The sequence below is a fragment of the Macrobrachium rosenbergii genome, chromosome 51, assembly GCF_040412425.1.
Source record: "Macrobrachium rosenbergii isolate ZJJX-2024 chromosome 51, ASM4041242v1, whole genome shotgun sequence".
Taxonomy (NCBI): domain Eukaryota; kingdom Metazoa; phylum Arthropoda; class Malacostraca; order Decapoda; family Palaemonidae; genus Macrobrachium; species Macrobrachium rosenbergii.
The window spans coordinates 20,134,563-20,154,100 of NC_089791.1; the positions used below are offsets into that span (position 1 = coordinate 20,134,563).

Below are 19,538 nucleotides of genomic sequence, written 5' to 3' on the forward strand. Positions count from 1 at the left end.
CAATCAACAGTCTCAACTTTTTAAAATATTTTTGTCAGTGCCCAGGTTTCTGCAGAATGGGTAGTACAGGTTTTATCCAATCACCTTTTCTTTGCTACAAATACCAGTAATCTAACATTCTCTTTCCTCTTCACGCAGACTATTAATACCCTGTACCTATTGCCTTCTCCATACCAACTTCAGTCCAGTTTGTCCTCAAGGTAACACAAATGTTCTGCCACTTCTCAGGTTTGCCTTTTTACCACAAAATAGTCCTTCATTTCCCTCTCCTCCTCTTTGCTCATCATACTTTGAGTACTGGAAATCTTATTCTTACTCCATGCATATTTTACAGACAAACACATTTTGTTCATTTGGTACAGTAAAAGTTCATCCTCAGACATTTCCAGTAATGTCTACATGGTCACTTTTCTTGACATACTTTGCCTTTGCTTTTTTTTGGAGTTACTTTATGCTTGCTTCACTTTGCTTAAATTTATTTTCATTGTTTCATCATTTCACTCTTCCATCTTTAATACAGTTTTACCACCCTTTCTGATTCTGTTGCTAACATCAGGTCACCTGCATAAAGCAGTTCTCATGGCCCTACATTTCTAGCCACTTCATTGCTGTGATGAGCAGCAAATGGCTCAGAGCTGATCTACTTTCATTTTCAGATATAACTTCACTATGTATGTGTATGGGAGTTAACCTTATTATTATAGAGTACTTGTAAAAATTACCAGAAAATACTCTGAAAGCTTACAAGAAATCTTACTAGATTAATACCTTAAAATGTGGAGCCACTGCAAGAATGCTAAAAATTGTACTAGTCTTATGGCACCTCTGTAACTCCTGAAAGTATACTAGTCTTATGGCACCTCTGTAACTCCTGAAAGTAAGGAGGAATTATTGTACAACTACTAATTGATTTTAATTTTTTTCAAGCTTTCTGTTTTTGCTGGATCATTATTGCAAGGGGGATTAAAGGAACCTATGTATTGTTAGTACAGAAGTCCACTACCAGGGAAAACTCATTGGTATACCTGAACTGTACAGTGTGTGAAATTGTATTGAAAGTGCATGTTGTATATATGTAAATCTCATGAAGTGCAGTTATTTTCTGTTTAATTTCAGTATAAGGCAATAGGGTTAAGTAGCTTTGTTACATATTTGTAAGATTTATATCTTTGATCTGATTTTGTAAAGAGAATTATAGTATCCTCAAATAGATATACCATATATGGTGTAATCTTTCATTTTACACCTTTTGAGTGAAAAATTTTTTTGCACAGGTGTGAAATTTTTTCTCCCACAGAAGACATTTTTGGGCTACGACCACTGATGCTATGCAAACACATATACCTTTGACAAAAACAAATTATAAACTACTCAGAGGTTTCATTATACAAGACAGGCATGAGTTTTACAGCTACAGGTGCCTCCTCAGCATGGTTTTTATTTGGTGTAGCATATAGCTAGTTACATTTGTGATAATGTTTCCAATTTCACTCACTATTATTATTGTTAGAATTAACATGAACTTTGTATAATAAATGAATTTAATTATAATGATCGATTTGTTCTCATAAATATATAACCCAATGTTTATTATATTTTTTGTTTCCATATGTAGATATTTTTGCTCTTATCTACAGAAATATTGCAATGATAAGCCTGTGTTGAAAGGGAAATATTTAAATTTCTATTTATTTCATACTCCATATTAAGGGTGTAAGAAATGAATGCGGAAGGGTTGCTGTAACTGGCACAGCATTGGATACTGATTTGTAAAACTTCATGTTAAGCACTTCAAGAAAAATTAAGTTGTTTTTATCTCCGTAAGGAACTTATAATTTTTTATGTCCTGGCAGTGTGAAACTAAATTCATTATGTTATCCTTGTTCAGATTTTCCAGATCAATCCACCACATTGGATTTTTCCTCTTTGACAGCAAAGCAACCTAAGCAGTTTCAAGTCTCAATCTAGGGAGATTTCTGTGTCCAGATGCTGCCTTCCCTTGCAAAGAAGCTTCTACCAGAAGTTATTGTCAGTATGTCTGTCTGCTGCTCGTAACTTCCTGAGCTGCCCTCTTGGCATGGGGGAATAATGCTTTCCCGTCTCACTTGATTAATGTTCAATCCCTGAGCCAGATCATCTGAGAATGGTATGAACACATGTTTCTCTTCAATGGAATTTTTTTCTTTTCATGATTTCTCTGGTCCTCCTCGTCAGCCAAGTGTCTCATTACTAGTTGGTGGTTTCTCCTTCAGTAACATTCTGCTGTTTATGACATCTGCCTGTTTCCCTTCCTTTGTGGGTCCCCTGTATCTAATGGGCTTGGATGATTGTTCTGTATGTTGACTCCTTGTGCACACTCACCTGCCTCTGTGCTCTCATTCTGTGTATTTGGCAGCCCCCAAGTACTCATCCACTTCTACTGTCCTTGGTTGCCCTCACTGTGGATTCTCAGTGGTCCCTGGAATCCTTTCTGCCTCCACTTAGTAGTCTGCAGTTTCTGTTAACTTCGTTTCATGCATCCTCTGGCTTTTTCAGCTGTTCTTGTGTCATTGCTCTTTCCAACCCTCTCACTCTTGCCCACCCCTCTTTGAAAGTCTAAGAATCAGCTTCTCTCTCGACATTAATTTCATGTCAATTTTAGGAGGTTTCTGGTTTAGTGTAGTTTGATATCTGTCAGGAGGCCCTTGCACAGCTCAAGATCAGTGCTGCTGAGATGTGCTTTACTTAGAGCAGGCCTTTGTTGATGAATTATTTTTGCCTACTTGTTGTTGTGTCTGATACAGATGATGTTTGGTTGATGTGACAGGTTATGCAATACAGGTTAAAGAATTATTGCCATTCATTATCTTCCTCTGTGACTTCATCCCTTAAGTACTCATGGAGGCATGTTTTTCTTGAAATACCTTCCTTTACTCAGATTTTTTGTGCATGTACTGTCTGGTGTTAAGTCTCCTGTTGCTCCCATTGCATACAGAAGCTAACCAGATTTCCGAGGTCATCATTCTTCAATGCGTGTTGTTTACAGAGTTGTAGTTTTTGCTACTCTGACTACTTTCTCTGCAGAGGCTCATCAGCTTTGTCTTCCTCTTATATTGCAATTCAGAGTTTGTATAAGAAATGATGATTTTACAGTAGAACAAGAATTTATAAAAACTCATTAATTAATCATAATCTTTAGCACCCTCCTCCCTTACTTTCTTCCAGACCAGGGCTGGCACAAAGGAATGAGAACAATTACTCAGACAGTAGAGTGGGAGCTGGGCTTGAGGGGTAAGATTTTTCTTTCAATACTTGAAGTCAGTGAGACAGAGTCCATTTTACATGAAAAAGAGACTATTTATGATTGATGAATATGTACAGAAACTTGTTTTAAGATCACTGTTTTGATGTAAAAGGTGCCCCAGAATATAGTTATAAAAATTATTACACTGCTAATTTAGATGCTGCAGATATAATAGTGCTCCTAAAAAGATGCTTGACAAGCACGTTACATGTGCATCAGCTTTGGACTATATTTAAGGTTTCTACTGCATTAATTATTCGGTCAATACTGTATTTTTACAATTGTTTAAAAACCCAGTACTGCATCACACAGTCAATATTGTATTAAATTTAGTTGTTTAGGAAAAATTAAACACCTTGTATATGTTCAGTATAGCAATCCTTAATGTATTTCATCAGCTTATAACAAATTTTCACATATTCAAAAATAAGAAACAGTCATGCAACATCCAAACCACTTACTCTTTTAACAACCAATGATTAAAGCAATCCTGACTCCGTAATCTAAAAAAGGGAAACTATGTTATTTGCTGTTAAGGCATGCATACACTGAAAAAATACACAATATATAAATCCATTTACATATGCAACATATATCAGTCCTTGTTATATTTATGAATTAAGAGATACAAATTACATATAAAAGGATGTTCGGAGTATAAAAATGTGTAATTATATTTAATGCTAAGTAGCTTAAGAAAAAGAGAGGAACCACATGTACAAATAATCCTTCAATTATCCAGATTAATAGAGTCAAGGGTTGTTGGATAATGGTGAAATCAGAATGATGGCGAGTAAAAAAAAATCTAGGGTGTTCAAGGGCAACTCCATACCCTCCCTCACCTAACCTTGTCAATACCACATACTGTAACTCTAAAACACTTGGTATGCTTATAAACAACCATCAAACTTTAAACTGAAAACTTTATGCGAAAGGCAATTATCTCTTTTTCTCATATCTGTCACAAAATATACTGCATAAATACATTGAAAAAAAAAAGAGCAACCCCTTCTTTTTCTCTCTCTAGTAAATGCGACACAGTTCAGTAGGCAGGTAGCCAACCTGTGTTTACCTACAGCCTACCATGGTTTTATGACTATTAATGTATTTTTATACGGTAACTTTTTTAGCAGTTTTTACCATATTGTATTACCATACACAAGATAAAAATGTGTAGCCTATGTGTGAACTATAGACCTAAGCTAGCCCAGGTTTTACACTAATAGTATCCAATTGCAAGAGTCAAATAGGCTATTTACAACTGTACTGAAGATGGAGGTAATGGTAATGAAACTTATTTTACTTGCAGAATCCATTTACACTATTATTAAACTGATATATCATCATCATAATACATACAAAAAATGACTGTCCCACCATTTGCAATGTTTACATTCTCTGAATCAGCTGAGCCTACTAGGGAAAGAATTAGATGAATAATTTTTTAGTTGCTACAAGAAATTAATGTATTAATGGAATACATAAATGTAAAATGGGTATATAAAAAGGTAAACTAACGTACTTTACGTTAAAGTAGAATCCCTCAAATTTGCAAAAGAGCTGTTTCCAGATTTGTTTGTTTACCAGTGTAAGTACAGCTAAGTTCTCTCTCTCTACCCAAGAGAATATTTTATCACAGTTGGTATTTCATCTCTGATCACCGTAAAAATATTTAAAATGTGAATTTCATATGTAGGCAAGACAAAACCAAAGAGGCTGTACAAGTTCACCGAGGGTATGGAATTAGTGGTGGAAACTTATGTACCCTACACACAATTGCGTTTATCTTTTGGTTTGAAAAAAAAAAAAAAAAAAAAAGTACAGTAAAATATAAATGAGACTACTGGAGCATAAAAAATGAATAAAAAATTGAAGGAGTGTGTGGGTTACTGTACTTAGACTTTGAGGTAAACATACCTTTTTAATATAATGTGAAATACTGTATCATAAACATAAAAACACACAACCAAACAAGCTCTATCCAGTCAGGTCTACCTAGCCCTCTTCACCCATCGAACACTGCATCCCCTACCCCCTCCCAGCCATAAAAACTGCTCCCCAGCTCCACCGACCTTCCAAAACAATCCCCTTCTCTGAGCCTTTCTCTACACAGCCGTACTGCCCTCTCCTCTCTAGTGGCACCAAGCCATCCTAACCGGCCCCCCCCAACCATGGGAGTTTCTCAAGGCCTTCCCAACCCCCAAAACCCTTTTTTAGTCAGTCCAAGTATTGCATAGGTAATGTTACCAACATTTTCTTAAGGCTGCAGAGCAATGCCAGCCATCAGAGGGTGGTTTTATAAAAATTTTTTGAAATTTATATATATCATATCTTTGGGACCTTCATCCCTGGTCCGGGTGTCAGATAATGTCGGTCCAGATAACTGAGGGATCACTTATACGTACTTCACATAAGTTTAGTCTTAATAAGAATATGAAGAATCATAGCCTGTAAAAAACACACTACAGGTTGACCATCACTAATCCGGCAATCAGTAGCCCGGAACAATCAGTGATCCGGCACAAATTTCGGCTGCAGTAATTTCTGTTTCCGCACTAATTTTCAAATTTCCCAGGTCGCTGCGCTAACTCGCTCGCTGGCCGCTTCGATTTGGTGGCGCAGTGTGCTGCCTCAACAAACTGGAGGTGTTTGTAAACACAGGCATGCTTTTGCTGTTCCATTTTTTACATTTATTATTGTCTTTTGGCCTACTCTATGGTACATCGTATAGGCTACATATACGGTGGCCTAGCCTACATTATACTAAACTCTATTTACATATGAACAGTATTATACAAACATCAACATAATGAATGTGCATATTTTTCATGGATCTTTTAAAAAGTTATGCTTTACTACATTGTATCCAATTGCGTATATTCTCATATTGCTTTTTTATTATAAATTGCGATCATGTTTTGTTTTTGGAATCGATAACGCGGTGTTTATTTCGCCGCATTTAACTCAGTTCAGAGAGCTTTTCTTGCTTCTAGTAAGTGTAAATGAATAGATACTTTTTTATTTGGGACAAGGATATTTTTCATTATACGAAATGTTTTTAAATTGAAATATAACTTTAATACGTTTCGTTGTGAAATTAATTTAGCTATTTTTTTCGTTAATATGTGACGTTCGCGGGAATCGCGGGCTGGCCGTTTTGGGGCATGTTTGTTTTGTGTAAGAAAAATCAAGATTCCGTTCGCTATTTTCTCTTGATTTCATCATAATATGAGCTTTACGTATTTATCTTTTATCGGTGAAAAACAGCAGTAATTTGTATTCTTTCATGCCCAGTAGTTTTGATTAAAATACATTCTCTGCAATTTTATTTACAGTCAAGTTTCATCCATGTTGCCGATGCACGATAATCTATAGTCACTAGCAGCTTGAACATTGCTTCCTCAGCTTCAGCTACAAATTGCAGCATAAAGTTACTGCAGCAGTATATTTCCTTGCCGATCTTTTCTCCAAAGCGAATGAGGGTATAGTGTAAAAAATATATCAGTCCTATTGTACTGTACTTAACGTCATTTGTAACATAACTACAGTAATTGTTTAACCGTACGATGCTTGAAATACAAGCATAACAGTTGTTATGCGGGACGATTATTAGCAAAACAACAGTTTCCCATTTGGTTGTTTATGGCTGTACGCAAGAGTATAACGTTACTAACAATACTTTTATCATTCTCTTTTACCTTTTTAACTAGCAGATGGAATAAAGAGATGGAGGAAAAGAAGTTGGTCTCTCTCGCTGCCTGCGCAAAATCTAAAAATATTTCCTAAATATTTTCGTATCGGTATTAATTGCTAACCCCATCGTAAACTCGAAATATCGTAAGTCGAATTATCGTAACTCGAGCACTACCTGTATTTGATAATTGTCTTTTCTTTATTAACCAACTTGTACTGATTTATAGGATATTTTAATTCTAGGATGAGGTGCTTAGCTACTGGGTTTCGTGTATTCTAGCCTAATAAATGGCTAATCCGGCACCCTCTAGGTCCCAATGATGCCGGATTAGTGATGGCCAACCTGTACATATTTAATTAAGTAACCAGTGGGAAAGCAATGTCTTTTCAGTAGCAGGCAAAGTAAAGATATGCTTTAAAGGTGCTGCTTCACTGAAAATTCATTCAGTATGGTACATCATAGGGTAAACTATTTGTTCTCCATGAAAATAGTGGGTTGCTTCCAGGCAGGTGATGACTGCCTGATGCATCTTTAAAAGTTTTGCATTGCCCATAATGTATTCTACAAAAACTTCAGCAAAACATTTTGATGTGTTTTATGAAAATACAAATCAGTTTACAAATATAGGTAAAAAGAAGCAGTCACGCATATGATATTGGGCAAAAATCTTTTTTCCATTTAACACAACTGACATCCTACTAATGAAATCCAGGTATAATACTGTATATTTTTTCATTTTACTATATTAGTGTTACGAATATACAAGAACGTAACTGACAGGTAATATTATTCATTACTAATGGGGAAGGGTGCTGCTTAGAATACTTCCTTCAGGAATTCAAAGTTTTCAAATCAAATTAATGTACAGAATCCAAATAAGGAAGAAAGTATATTCTTTATGTGAAAGAAAATAATTACTACTGTTAGTAGGTAGCTTCATATATCAGTTATTTAGTGGTTCTAAAATAGAGTACCTACATGTAATGCCAAAGGTCATTGTGTGTCAAACAAGATAGCCACAGTTATCAGCTGTACTTGAATCTTCAGGTGTGATCACAAAAGAGTGGAACTGCAATTTATGTAAACAAAACAAAGCATACAGTGACTAGAAAGAACATGAAGGAAAAGGTAATCAGGGTGAAGTGGCAAGTGATGTCACAATAGATTCCTAAGAAAGCAAAACATAAATGGAGCAAGAGATTTTTAATTTTTAAAAGTATGAATGAATGGGGAAGAAACAAATAAGGAAAACCACATGAAGCAGGTACAGAAAGGGTATTAAGAAAGCAAATAATAACTGCCCAGTGAAGCATTAAGACACTTATGAAACTGGTAAACAAATTTTCCATTAGTAAACAAAGCAAAAATATATTATGCATGAATTAAGGCCTCCGCTACTTGATGCTGCAGAAACATCACACTAAAAAAAATGGAAGAGATTTTAAAGACAGGTGACAAAAGAATTCTAAAGCACGGTTTACATGCTACGATAAATTGTAGCGATTTATTGTAATGAAAAGTTTGTTACAATTTGTGTTACGTGTAAACAGGAGATCGTAGCAATTTATTGTAGCGATCTCCTGTTTTACAATAACGACAAATTGTAACAACCTCATTACAATAAATCGCTACAATTTATCGTAGTGTGTAAACCGTGCTTAAGAATCACCTAGAGTAGGGTACGAAGACATTATAAATGAGGATATGCAGATGGATAAAGTGCACAATTGTTAGAAAACAGACCTCACAGACTGAAATAGTTTAAGACATGTGAAGAGACAGTAAGTAAAGTTAAGTCAGAAAAGCAGTAGATAAAGTGAAAGGATGAAGACTAGCAGGAAGGCCTGGAAATTGAAAGGGCCACTGATGAAGACCCATGCCAGATGGGAAGGTACAGTAGAGTGAAGAGAATTCAGATCTACTCCTGAGAATGGAAAACCTGACAAATATGTTAATAAGGATCTTGTACTTTAATCAGACCATTAATCTAAAATACTTTCCTCTCATTGAGGTGGCCTAATCATGATGATTCATACCTCACTGATATTATACCAAGATTAAAATACATCAACTATTATATTGACTGCTGTATCAAGAACTTGTGCTTTTAATGTTACACCATAAACTGAAATGATATTTTCCAGCTATAAACATACCAGGCCTTTATTGTGTAAATCTCGTTTTATTTTTACAATTACTCTTAATATTTAACTTTGATCAAAATTAAGACAAATACTTATGGTAAGTTCTGTTGTCTCGGTTCTGCTCACAGATTTTTATTTTTGACAACTTGAGGGAAGTTACTATTTTTCTTATATGGTTAGTCATAAATCTGTTTTTGATGTTATTGTAGCCTTTATTGTATTTGAAGAGCCCAGTATTATTAATCTTGTTAGTTTGTGCTTCATCTTTTGGTAGTACCACTGTTCTTTGTACAGTATTCATAGTGTTGTGTATAGCACTGTTTCTACTGTATTATCAATTTTGGTAACTCATAGAGTTCTCTATATAAGGTAGTGCTTGAGTTACAATAATTCGCCTTACGATATTTCGATTTTGCGATGGGGTTAGCAATTAATACCGATACGACAATATTTAAAAAATATTTTTAAATTTCGTGTGGGCGCAGGCAGCAGTGTACAATCAGGCAATGAGAGAGGGAGATCAACTTACAATAGACCAACTTCTTTTCCTCCATCTCTTTATTCCATCTTCTAGTTAAAAAAGTAAAAGATAATGATAAAAGTATTGTTTGTAACGTTATACTCTTACATAAATGTGTACAGCCATAAATGACCAAACGAAAAACTATTGTTTTGCTAATAACCGAATCTGATAACAACAAACGTTTTGTTTGTATTTCAACCATCGTACGGTTAAACAATTACTATAGCTATGTTACAAATGACATTAAGTACAATATATGACTAATATACCTTTACATTTGCTTTGGAGAAAAGATTGGCAAGGAAATATACTGCTAAATTTAAGCTGCAAGTTGTAGCTGAAGCTGAAAAAACAATGTTCAAGCTGCTAATGACTATAAATTATTGTGCATCGGCAACATGGATGAAACTCAACTGAAAATAAAATTGGAGAGAAAGTATTTTAAATCAAAACTACTGGGCATGAAAGAACAGATATTACTGCTGTTTTCACGCCGATACAATATAAATATGTAAAGCTCATATTATGATGAAATCAAGAGAAAATACAGTAGTAGATGGAATCTTGATTTTTTTTTACACAAAACAAACATGCCACCAAACGGCCAGCCACCAACATCATCTATTAATGAAAAAAAATATCTAAATTAATTTCATAAAGCGACGTATTTAAGTTATATTTCGACTTAAAAACACTTCCCATAACGCAAAATATCCCTGTCCCATACAAATAAAGTATCTAGAGGTTCATTTACGCCAACTAGAAGCAAGAAAAGCACTCTGAACCGAGTTAAATGCGGTGAAATAAACTTACCACGTAATCGATATTATTGGATAGTGTAGTAAAGCATAACTTTTTCAAAGATCCATGGAAAAGATGCACATTCGTTATGTTGATGTTTGTATAATACGATGTTAATATGTGAATATAGAGTACGGTATAATGTAGGCTAGGCTACCGTATATGTATACGATATACCATAGTGTAGGCTAAGCCTTGTTTGTTATTCAATTTCTCTTTATACTGAGTTATCATGAGTCAATCTGCATTGAACCTGCAGAATTAGCTGACACTAACAATTACTATACCGTATGTGTATAGAGTATACTGTGTAGTGTTGCTAGGCTATATTCGAGATACGATTTTTTCAACAAACGATGGGTTTTTTGGAACCTAACCCCATCATAAGTAGGGCAATACCTGTAAATCTATTTGATGGTTGCCACCATCCACTTATTTTACTCAACTGTCAGTGAGACATCCTTTACATGGTATCCTCATAAGGAGTAGTTTTCTACTTTCTGATGTTATCATTGAGACAGTTTTCAATATCTACAACCTTGACCAGTCATCTCTCCCACCGTGGGAGTCAAAATGAATCAAGGTCAGAGGAGGTGTGACTTTTTCTTTGTCTCTTTTGTACCTCATAGCTCTGGTTTTTTCTATGAGATTTTCCTTTTATGTAGTTTATGGGAAGATGTGGGAGTACCTAGCATCATGTCCTTTTGTGAATCTCATACACCTCTAGTATCTGAGATGAGATTTTGCTTTTATTTAGTTTTATGGGAAGATGTAGGAGTATCTAGCTCCATATTCTTTTGTGTATCTCATATAGCTCTGGGGTTTGATATGAGATTTTGCTTTTATTTATTGTATGGGAAGATGTAAGGGTATCTAGCTTCATGCCCTATTGTGTATCTCCTGGAGCTCTAGTGCTTGATACGAAATTTTGCTTTCATTTAGTTCCTGAGAAGATGGCTCAGGAAAAATCTGTTTTCTTACACTGGTCATCATCAGTTGACAGAAAGAATTGCTCATCATTAAACAAAGATTATCAAGTTTCGTGAAGGCACAGTATTTTCCCAAACCTACTACGAACCTACGTTTCAAGGTTGCACAAACCCCAACCCCCTCTTATGGGTCATCCAAGAACATATACAGTACTGAGAACAAAAACTTTAAAAAACTACAGCTTTGATTATTGCAAAGATAAGGAAGTAAGATATCAATTACAAATTAATATTTTCTCAGTTAAATATCAATTACACAATATTTTCTCAATTAAACTTGGTATACAGTATTTCAAAATAGTGGTAACTGCAAAATCTTACTGAATCTGTCTGATCTTGATATATCAGAAGAAAGAATTATTATTCACTCTTTTGCATAAAAGATACTCCATGACAGGAAGCAGGCTACTTTAACCATAAATGTATTTCAGGTTTATAAAATATTAATGTCTCAGCCATAACTCCTGACATTCAGGCAACTAAGCAGCTTTAGTACTTTAGTAAGAACAAAATCAGAATGCAGAACAGTGACGTGTGTATGACTTACCTATGCAAAAGAAAGTTAAAGGTGGATAATCTGGCTCCCAGCCATCAATCATTGCAGTCAAAGTAACAAAATCTCTATTGATAACTGGCAAAAATCCTTCCATGCAGGAGTAATTAACCTGATTTCCAGGTACATAAACTGTTCTATTTGGTTCAAGAATCAGGTTATAGCTTGGAGGAGGTGGTGGCCCTATTTCTGCAAAAAATAAGTACCTATAAGGAAACTGCACATTTACTGTAGTTACTCTTCATAATTTTGCATTTTTGGACAACATAACTTACACTGAAATTTCAGTTTTACCTCCCATTAACTGTCAGATATTGCTGAGCAATTTTTGTGGAAGATTCAAAGTTGAAGTCTTAATTCATAATGAACTAAGTCTGTGATCCCATCAGATAATTTATCTGAAATCTTTTATACACTGAGTGCATGTCTACAGTAATTTTTTACTGATATACGTACCATCCAAACAAATAAAATCTGGGTCAGTCTGTATCCAGCCTCCAGAAGTAGCAATAACTTCAGTTTGATTGGTGCCTGCAAGTGAAAACTGGCCTTCCGGGCAATGAAACGTCACCACTTGACCAACAAAGTAAGGCTTTACATTTCCAGTTATCGTCATATTCTCACCTACCGGTCCAAGATCTGGCTCAACTTCCACAACTGAAAAGGAAAATTATTCACACTCAAGCTTTATACCTACATACAAGCATATACCTAATATATTGTATATGTGCTTTTGTATACATAATCTCTGAATAAATTTTATATTTATAAAGTATTTTAAGAACAATTTAATGTTTGGTTATACAGTATACAACAAATTAAAATGGAAAGAAACCACTGGCAAATTTTTCAGTGTATAAGCACAGAAATACAAAATTTCTAATAAGCTTTAAAAATTAAATACTGTAGACAACTATTCCATGATTTTGACCAACTACAGTTATTACTTATGGCAGAGTATGTAATTATTATCTAGATTGTTAAAGCATACTCCATTTTTTATCAAGAATAATGTAAGCCTGTATTATGGAGTTTTTTTATATTGTACAGCTTTATATCTCTTGACTACTATTACTATTATTAAGAAAAAGTAGTTCCTCTCTTAAAAATGTCCTGTTAAAACTATGGCTGAATCATGCGAATTCATTTTACACTGAGTCTTCTCAATTTTCCTTATAATTCTCTTCTCTTCTACTTTAATACTGGACAATAACTGGCCAGTGTTCATACTTTGGTAAAGAGAAATATATCAACAGCATTTATAAAGAAGTTTTTCTTCTCTATACAAGGGAAGGTAGTGAAATGCTGGGTGGATAAATTTGTAGAATTTCCAGCCGAAGGATTCTGGATACTTCAGGTATTCCTTTCAGAGTTTCTTTTGTCATCAATGTTCTGATCAGCCCGGTGGTCATTCTCAGGACGGGTGAGACAATTTTTACTACAATGGTTTTGACAGTATGCTAGGCATGTCTTACATTCAATGCCACTGTTTAGTACTGTATATAGTAAAATCATCCATGGAAATATTTTTTATTACAACCAGCAAAGCAAAGAGAGTACTAGTACTAAGAAACTTCACTGTGGAGCTGTTTTATAACTGGGAAAGTCTTTAACTAAATATAAATTTTTACTTGAAAGGTACCATTTCAGAAGTCTTCAATATATTTTTTATATTGAGTATTTCCATGTGATATCATAGGTTTTTATATATCAAAGAAAATCGCTATTATTTGTTTGCATCCAAACCCTCTACGGATGTGGCCTTGAGATACGACAGTGTTTATATAGTACATCTAGTGTACTGTACTGTGATCCAAACTGCGTAGGCATAATATCTTATTTTTTATGTATGTGCCATATGAAATGAGTCTTGCATTCACCATTTTCTCGAACAATTTGCATAAGCAACTTGTTAGGGAAATTAGTCTTAACTTGTTTACAGTACATTACTTGGGTCTTTTCCATATTTGGAGATGGGAATATGTAATTACGGCATTACGCCACTCTTCAGAGAGCAAATTTCTGAGCATTAAATACAGATATTAAGAAACTGTAAAATGTATGAGTTAGTTACTGGTGAGAATGACTGGAGGAAGAATGTCTGCAGCTCAGTTGCTACAGAGAGCCGAAAATAGAGAGGAGTGGCAAGTCATGATTGCCGACGTCCTTGGGGATATGGCACCTGGATGATGATGATGATGAGTTACTGGTGCTAGATAATTCATAATTTCAAAAATTTCACCTCTCCCTGGAGCAGATTTGTTACAATGTGCATGGGCATAATCTAATTCTTCCCTAATAAATTTTCTCTTATAATACAGTACAGTATATCTTTTATCACATCAAAATTTAATTGGTTTGACTCAGCTCTGGTATTTATTTTACGAAAATGTTCATCTACACTCTTGTTGCTGCTTATGCCTACAAAATACTCTCCTAACACTGTATGTTGCGTATTTATTTCTTGGGGGTAACATCTTGGTTTCCATTTCTAAATACTGAACACCATGCCTTGGTGATTTGACAAATGTTCCATTTTCCTTTATTGCTGTTATAATTTCCAAATAGGAGTATTGCTGCAGAAGTCTAGTATATATTGTCTCCATGGTCTCATATTGTCTTTCCTTGTATAAATTATTTTCTGAACTTTGCAGAGTTTGTTGTATATCAGTGTCAGTGTATAAATTTCTATTACTATAATTTTCAGTAAATTTGCATCTTATAAATGTTGTCATTTATCATTTTTGTGGTACCTTTCATTAATATTGTCCAATCTTCCTCCAGCTGAATGTTTTTGTTTTACTTATTCTGAGAGTGTTTGTTAGGATTGGTTTAGAATGGGGTAAGGCTTCATCTGTGGCTTTTTTTTTTTAATATACTTTGTAATAAAATGATTAGTTTTGTTGTAGTCTCCAAGATTTTCAAACGGACGGATTTACCATTTGTGTAATAGTGTATTTCCCATCAGCTTTACAAATATTGTAGTTAGGAATATGTTTATTTCATATAAGTAAAATTAAAACTGAACAATGACCACTGGTATATAGGTCACCACACGTGATCCATTCAAATGTCTATTGTGCTGGATGAGCAAAATGTGACATCCACTGATGAGAAAATCCCAGGTGTTTTTGATTAATAAGTGTTTGTTTTATTGTCCCTGAGACAGAAAAGGTTATTTGAATTTATGAATTGTTCTGTTACATTTCTTGCTAGATCTAGTGATATAAATTGCAACCTCTAATAGGGTTAGGGGCATTAAAACTGAATGGTACTGGTTCAGTCTTTGAGGCATAAAAACTCTACTAGGTGTAATCTGGTTTTAAGACAATTTACACTCATCTGGATTATATAGGTATTGTATGTGAGTGGTGAGATTTTTATGGTATACAAAAGTTGATGTTTTATTATTTATCACATTATAACTGAAGTTATATTTTAGTTGTTGATTTCTTGTAAATGAGTTAGTATTCTTATGTTTAACCACTCCATTACTAATTTCTTTATCTTTCATTTGAATCTTAATAATACTTTATCTATAACACTTGTATTTTTCTTTTTAGTATATCAAATGGTTGATACATCCTTTTTCATGAGTTTTTATGTCAGTTGTTTCTTTCTTTCTACATTACTGTGTTTATTAGGTTCCCTTTCATTTTATTCTTTTTAAAGCATGCATTCCATTTGCGTGTGTCATGTTGGTTTGGATCTTAAATGCATTATTCCTTTTAGATTGTGTTTCCTTCATCTACCTAATCTTTATTCTAATATTCTATCTATTATATGATTAGTTTGATTCTGGCTACAATTTTGTACTGTATATACAGTTTTTGCTGGATCATTAATTCCTTTTAATTTGAGTTCCAAATTACTGTATTCTAAAGACATTCCCATTCAAAATTAAAACATTTTTGTTGTGCTGTATATATGATGTGCAATGGCATTTATTCTGCCGTGTCCATATTTACTATACAGTAATTGTTTATTGTAAGGGTTTAGGTACATATGGTCTTACTTCTCTATTGTTTTAAAATTTTGATTTTCACAGTAAGATCATGTCCTTTAAATTTTATTTTTGCTATTTTCAGAGAGGGTTCTTTACTCTTCCTGCTTGGGTTATTATAGATTTTGCAGTCTGGCACATTACGTATTGTGTACCTTTAAGAGAGTCTAACAAGATGTTTTTTTCAACTGGGTCACCTTCATTCTTGGGTAATATGACTGTTCCCTGTACACTCTTCATTGTATCATGTTTCAGTACTTTGAGTTACCTATAGGCTGCATTGCAAGGTAATTCTGACTTGGAAGTTGCTTTACCCAACCTTATTTTGTTTTTAATTTGTCTAAAAGTTATTTCAGCTATTGAGTGTTTATTGAACAAGTAATCTTGAAATCTTAGTGGTGATATTTGGTGTTAATTTTCTAGTACTAAGAACCCTGGCCAATTCTTGTTTCAAGCAAAGAGTCAAAATGGGTCAGGGTTGGATCCTGTTTCAATTTAGTTCTTGTTTTAGTTACCTCTAAAAAGTTTTAATATTATCATTTCTATTTCTTTATTTTCAACTGACTGAAAGTATCCAAAGGGAGAGTCAAGGGTGTACCAGAGGTCAATGGCTGAAGATTCATATGCATGAGATGAAAAGTATTAATTTCATTCTGGATGGATTCCAGGGGCCCTACAAGGGGAGGAACATTTTGCTACCTTTAAAAACAGTTGCCCTGGAAGACCCACTTGAATATGCACCTTACCCTCAGTGTCTCAAGGGTTGTCAGTCCATCAAGACTGAACCCAGCACTGAGGGCAAGGTTTGACAAAACTCTGCCACATACAGTACTCCACATTGGTTGGAGAGGCATGCCATCCAACTCCACCCTCCATCAAAGTTTCCAAAGTAGAATTTTCCATTGTCCACATCATTTTGTGTCTGTCATAAAGTCTGTGTTGATAAAAAAGAAAAACAAAATATTTACTACGAGAAGAAAAATTACTGACTATAATTATTTAGGTCAGCAGCTGAGGTGCAAAGCTTCCAGGGCTCAGATAGTCTGATGTCAGAAAAGCATTGGGACATTGCCTCTTAGATGCCATCCTCCAAAGCCTTCCAATGATAGCACTGGGTAAAGATCAGGATGTGGAATCGGTTTATACTTCTTTGACACTGAATCTGACTTTTCTATCAAAAATTTTCTACTTGCTGCTGACAGCATAAACTTTAAGCTATTGACTCTCTTGGCTTGAAGCTACAATCTTGCAGCTTCCAACTGGTTTCCTCTTAGCTAAAATTCTACCTTTCCTCTGTTAAGGAAGTAAGTTTTGTCATCCATTCATATCAAAATTTAACAATGTACTGCTCCTTACCTCTAAGGCCTAATGAACCACTTTTCTTTATATTTACTGACCAAGTAACCAAGCTGGCAAAGGGCTAGTTTAATTTTTAAAATACCCATTATACAAACTGCACGTACCTTTTATTGTTACAGTTGTTCTACCATCTCACTGTATATTAAACTCTCCAAAACACAATGCAGTAATGAATTCACAATTAAAATTTGTACTTTATAAAAAAATAGTTCAATAATCTAAGTGTATCTACTAAAAACTATTTGGATATAGAAAATATGTAAGTGAAAATTCTGGATGTCTCAAAATGCTTTAGGTAATTTTTGAGACCAATCTATGCTTCCCATTTTGGACCATGGGCCACACTGCTTGAATTTCTCCATGCCTTGTATACATGTCTTTCCAATAAAAGCTTCAACTGCTTTGATGAATTACCTTCAGTACAGATTCATCTTAGGAAAAACTCAAGTTCTATTTTAACCCTGTAACTTTATATAAAAATCACCACCACAATTAAAACAAAGATGACAACAAAGAATTCATAAACAAGCATTCTGATTCTACAAGTTATATCTCAGTCTTGTAACAGTATGACAGACAAATAGTTTACGTACCTTCTATGCAAATTAGACTATCTTCATGTGCATTTGTCCATGTAAAATTTTTCATACAAGTAGTAGTCAATGTTTCATTTTTGTTTAGGAAAAGGTAATTTTCGGGGCATGTGTAGTTCACCTTGAAAATAGGAGAAACATTTTAAGCTTACAAGTGGCTGAAGTCATCCTCTTAAGAACAAAGAAAAATAACAAATACAGTAAGTCATTCTGTTAAGAACAAAGAAAAACAATATATAAGCCATCCTCTTAAGAACAAGGAAAAATAACATATAAGCTTACCAACTTGAAGGGCATGCACTCTTTTAAGTATACAATCTCCATGAATAAACAATAACAATTTTTCAGACTTAGCAAGTTGTTGGAGCTCAACACGAACTTTAGCCAAGAATAATTCCTTCCAACTTCTTTAAATATCAAAGACAATATTACAACATTTATACAAATATTTCAGCATCCTGACTAGACAGAGATCAATAACAATCTTTACTGTTAAAGATTCTTTCTTTAGTGTACAAAAATTTCAAACCCACAATTAATGGAGTCCTTGTCACTGATTTTTAAAAGGAAAGTTCTGAGTAATGATAGTAATTAGTTTAATACTTGACCAAACCCAAAATGGAAACAAAATTCAGTACTGATCAACTTACCACTGCCCCAACTGTCTTGTCCACTCCATCCCATGATGATAAGACATTGGAAGCTAAGTCAGGGATGGTGGGGTCTTCTTTACATACTATGGTGAAAAGCAAAATGAAGGGAAAAAAATAATGATCTTGTAGTTCATAAGTGAATACTGTATACTGTACACTTCTGAGTACAGTACAGTATACAAGATTTGCACATTACTGTACCTGAGACTTTTTAATTTTTTTTTAGAGACTGAGCCAATTTAATGGAATATTCTTTACCTAAAAAAGACAGAATTAGAGAGGAAATGAGAAAGGTCAACCAGGAAGGAGCAGTTAGGCCAGCCTCTTCAAAGAAAGGATATTTTTTTTTGGGGGGGAACTCAAGGTGGAAGAGATTTTCAAACTCATATTCACTGAAATAAGAAATCCACAGTTTGCTGACATCATCATGATAAATATGGGCAATTAATCATTTGCAGGTGATACAGAGCTGCCTGAAACTAGGAGTATTTTTTTATAACAGTACATTACAAGTGAACAGCACAATATAAGTGAAAAAAGTGAAACTCACCATCCATGCAGATAAAATCTGGATCTAGTGTAGTCCACCCTGTTGCAGTACCAGTAATGGAAGTGGAAATTTTGCCTGCTTTAGTAAACTGACCTGCTGGGCACGTAAAATATATAGTTTGGTTGACGAGATAAGGAACAATATTTCCATCTACTGAGTAATTGCCAGGAGGAAGAGGAGGTGAAACTGGGACAACTGCAAAGAAAATATGTAAATAGATCAGACAAAATGTAAGAGGTAAGGTAAATACATTTAACAGAAATTATTTAGACGGTAACAGCATACTGTAACAAAAATACCCAAGCAACCACAGATGTTTGCAGACCTGGGCTTGGGACTCGGTAGTAGTGTAAAACTAACTTTTAATTAAACAAAACCATCGCTACTACTGTA

General features: G+C 34.4%; 1 protein-coding gene across 3 annotated transcripts in view; it reads right to left on the minus strand.

Annotated features, from left to right (window-relative positions):
* Nucleotides 1-3,646: 3,646 nt before the first annotated feature.
* LOC136833177 (sushi, von Willebrand factor type A, EGF and pentraxin domain-containing protein 1-like) overlaps nucleotides 3,647-19,538 on the minus strand; it is a 136,593-nt gene continuing 120,701 nt past the window's right edge. For 2 of the 3 annotated variants that reach the window (XM_067094933.1, XM_067094935.1), the window contains 6 exons: nucleotides 19,146-19,340; nucleotides 18,593-18,678; nucleotides 17,943-18,063; nucleotides 12,444-12,644; nucleotides 11,982-12,176; nucleotides 3,647-3,786 (listed from right to left, as the gene is read on the minus strand). In XM_067094933.1, coding sequence (XP_066951034.1) covers nucleotides 3,749-3,786; nucleotides 11,982-12,176; nucleotides 12,444-12,644; nucleotides 17,943-18,063; nucleotides 18,593-18,678; nucleotides 19,146-19,340 — 836 coding nt within the window. In that variant the 3' untranslated portion in view covers nucleotides 3,647-3,748. Of the gene's footprint in view, nucleotides 3,787-11,285; nucleotides 12,177-12,443; nucleotides 12,645-17,942; nucleotides 18,064-18,592; nucleotides 18,679-19,145; nucleotides 19,341-19,538 lie in introns of those variants that run through there. The other variant, XM_067094934.1, reaches the window with a different exon arrangement.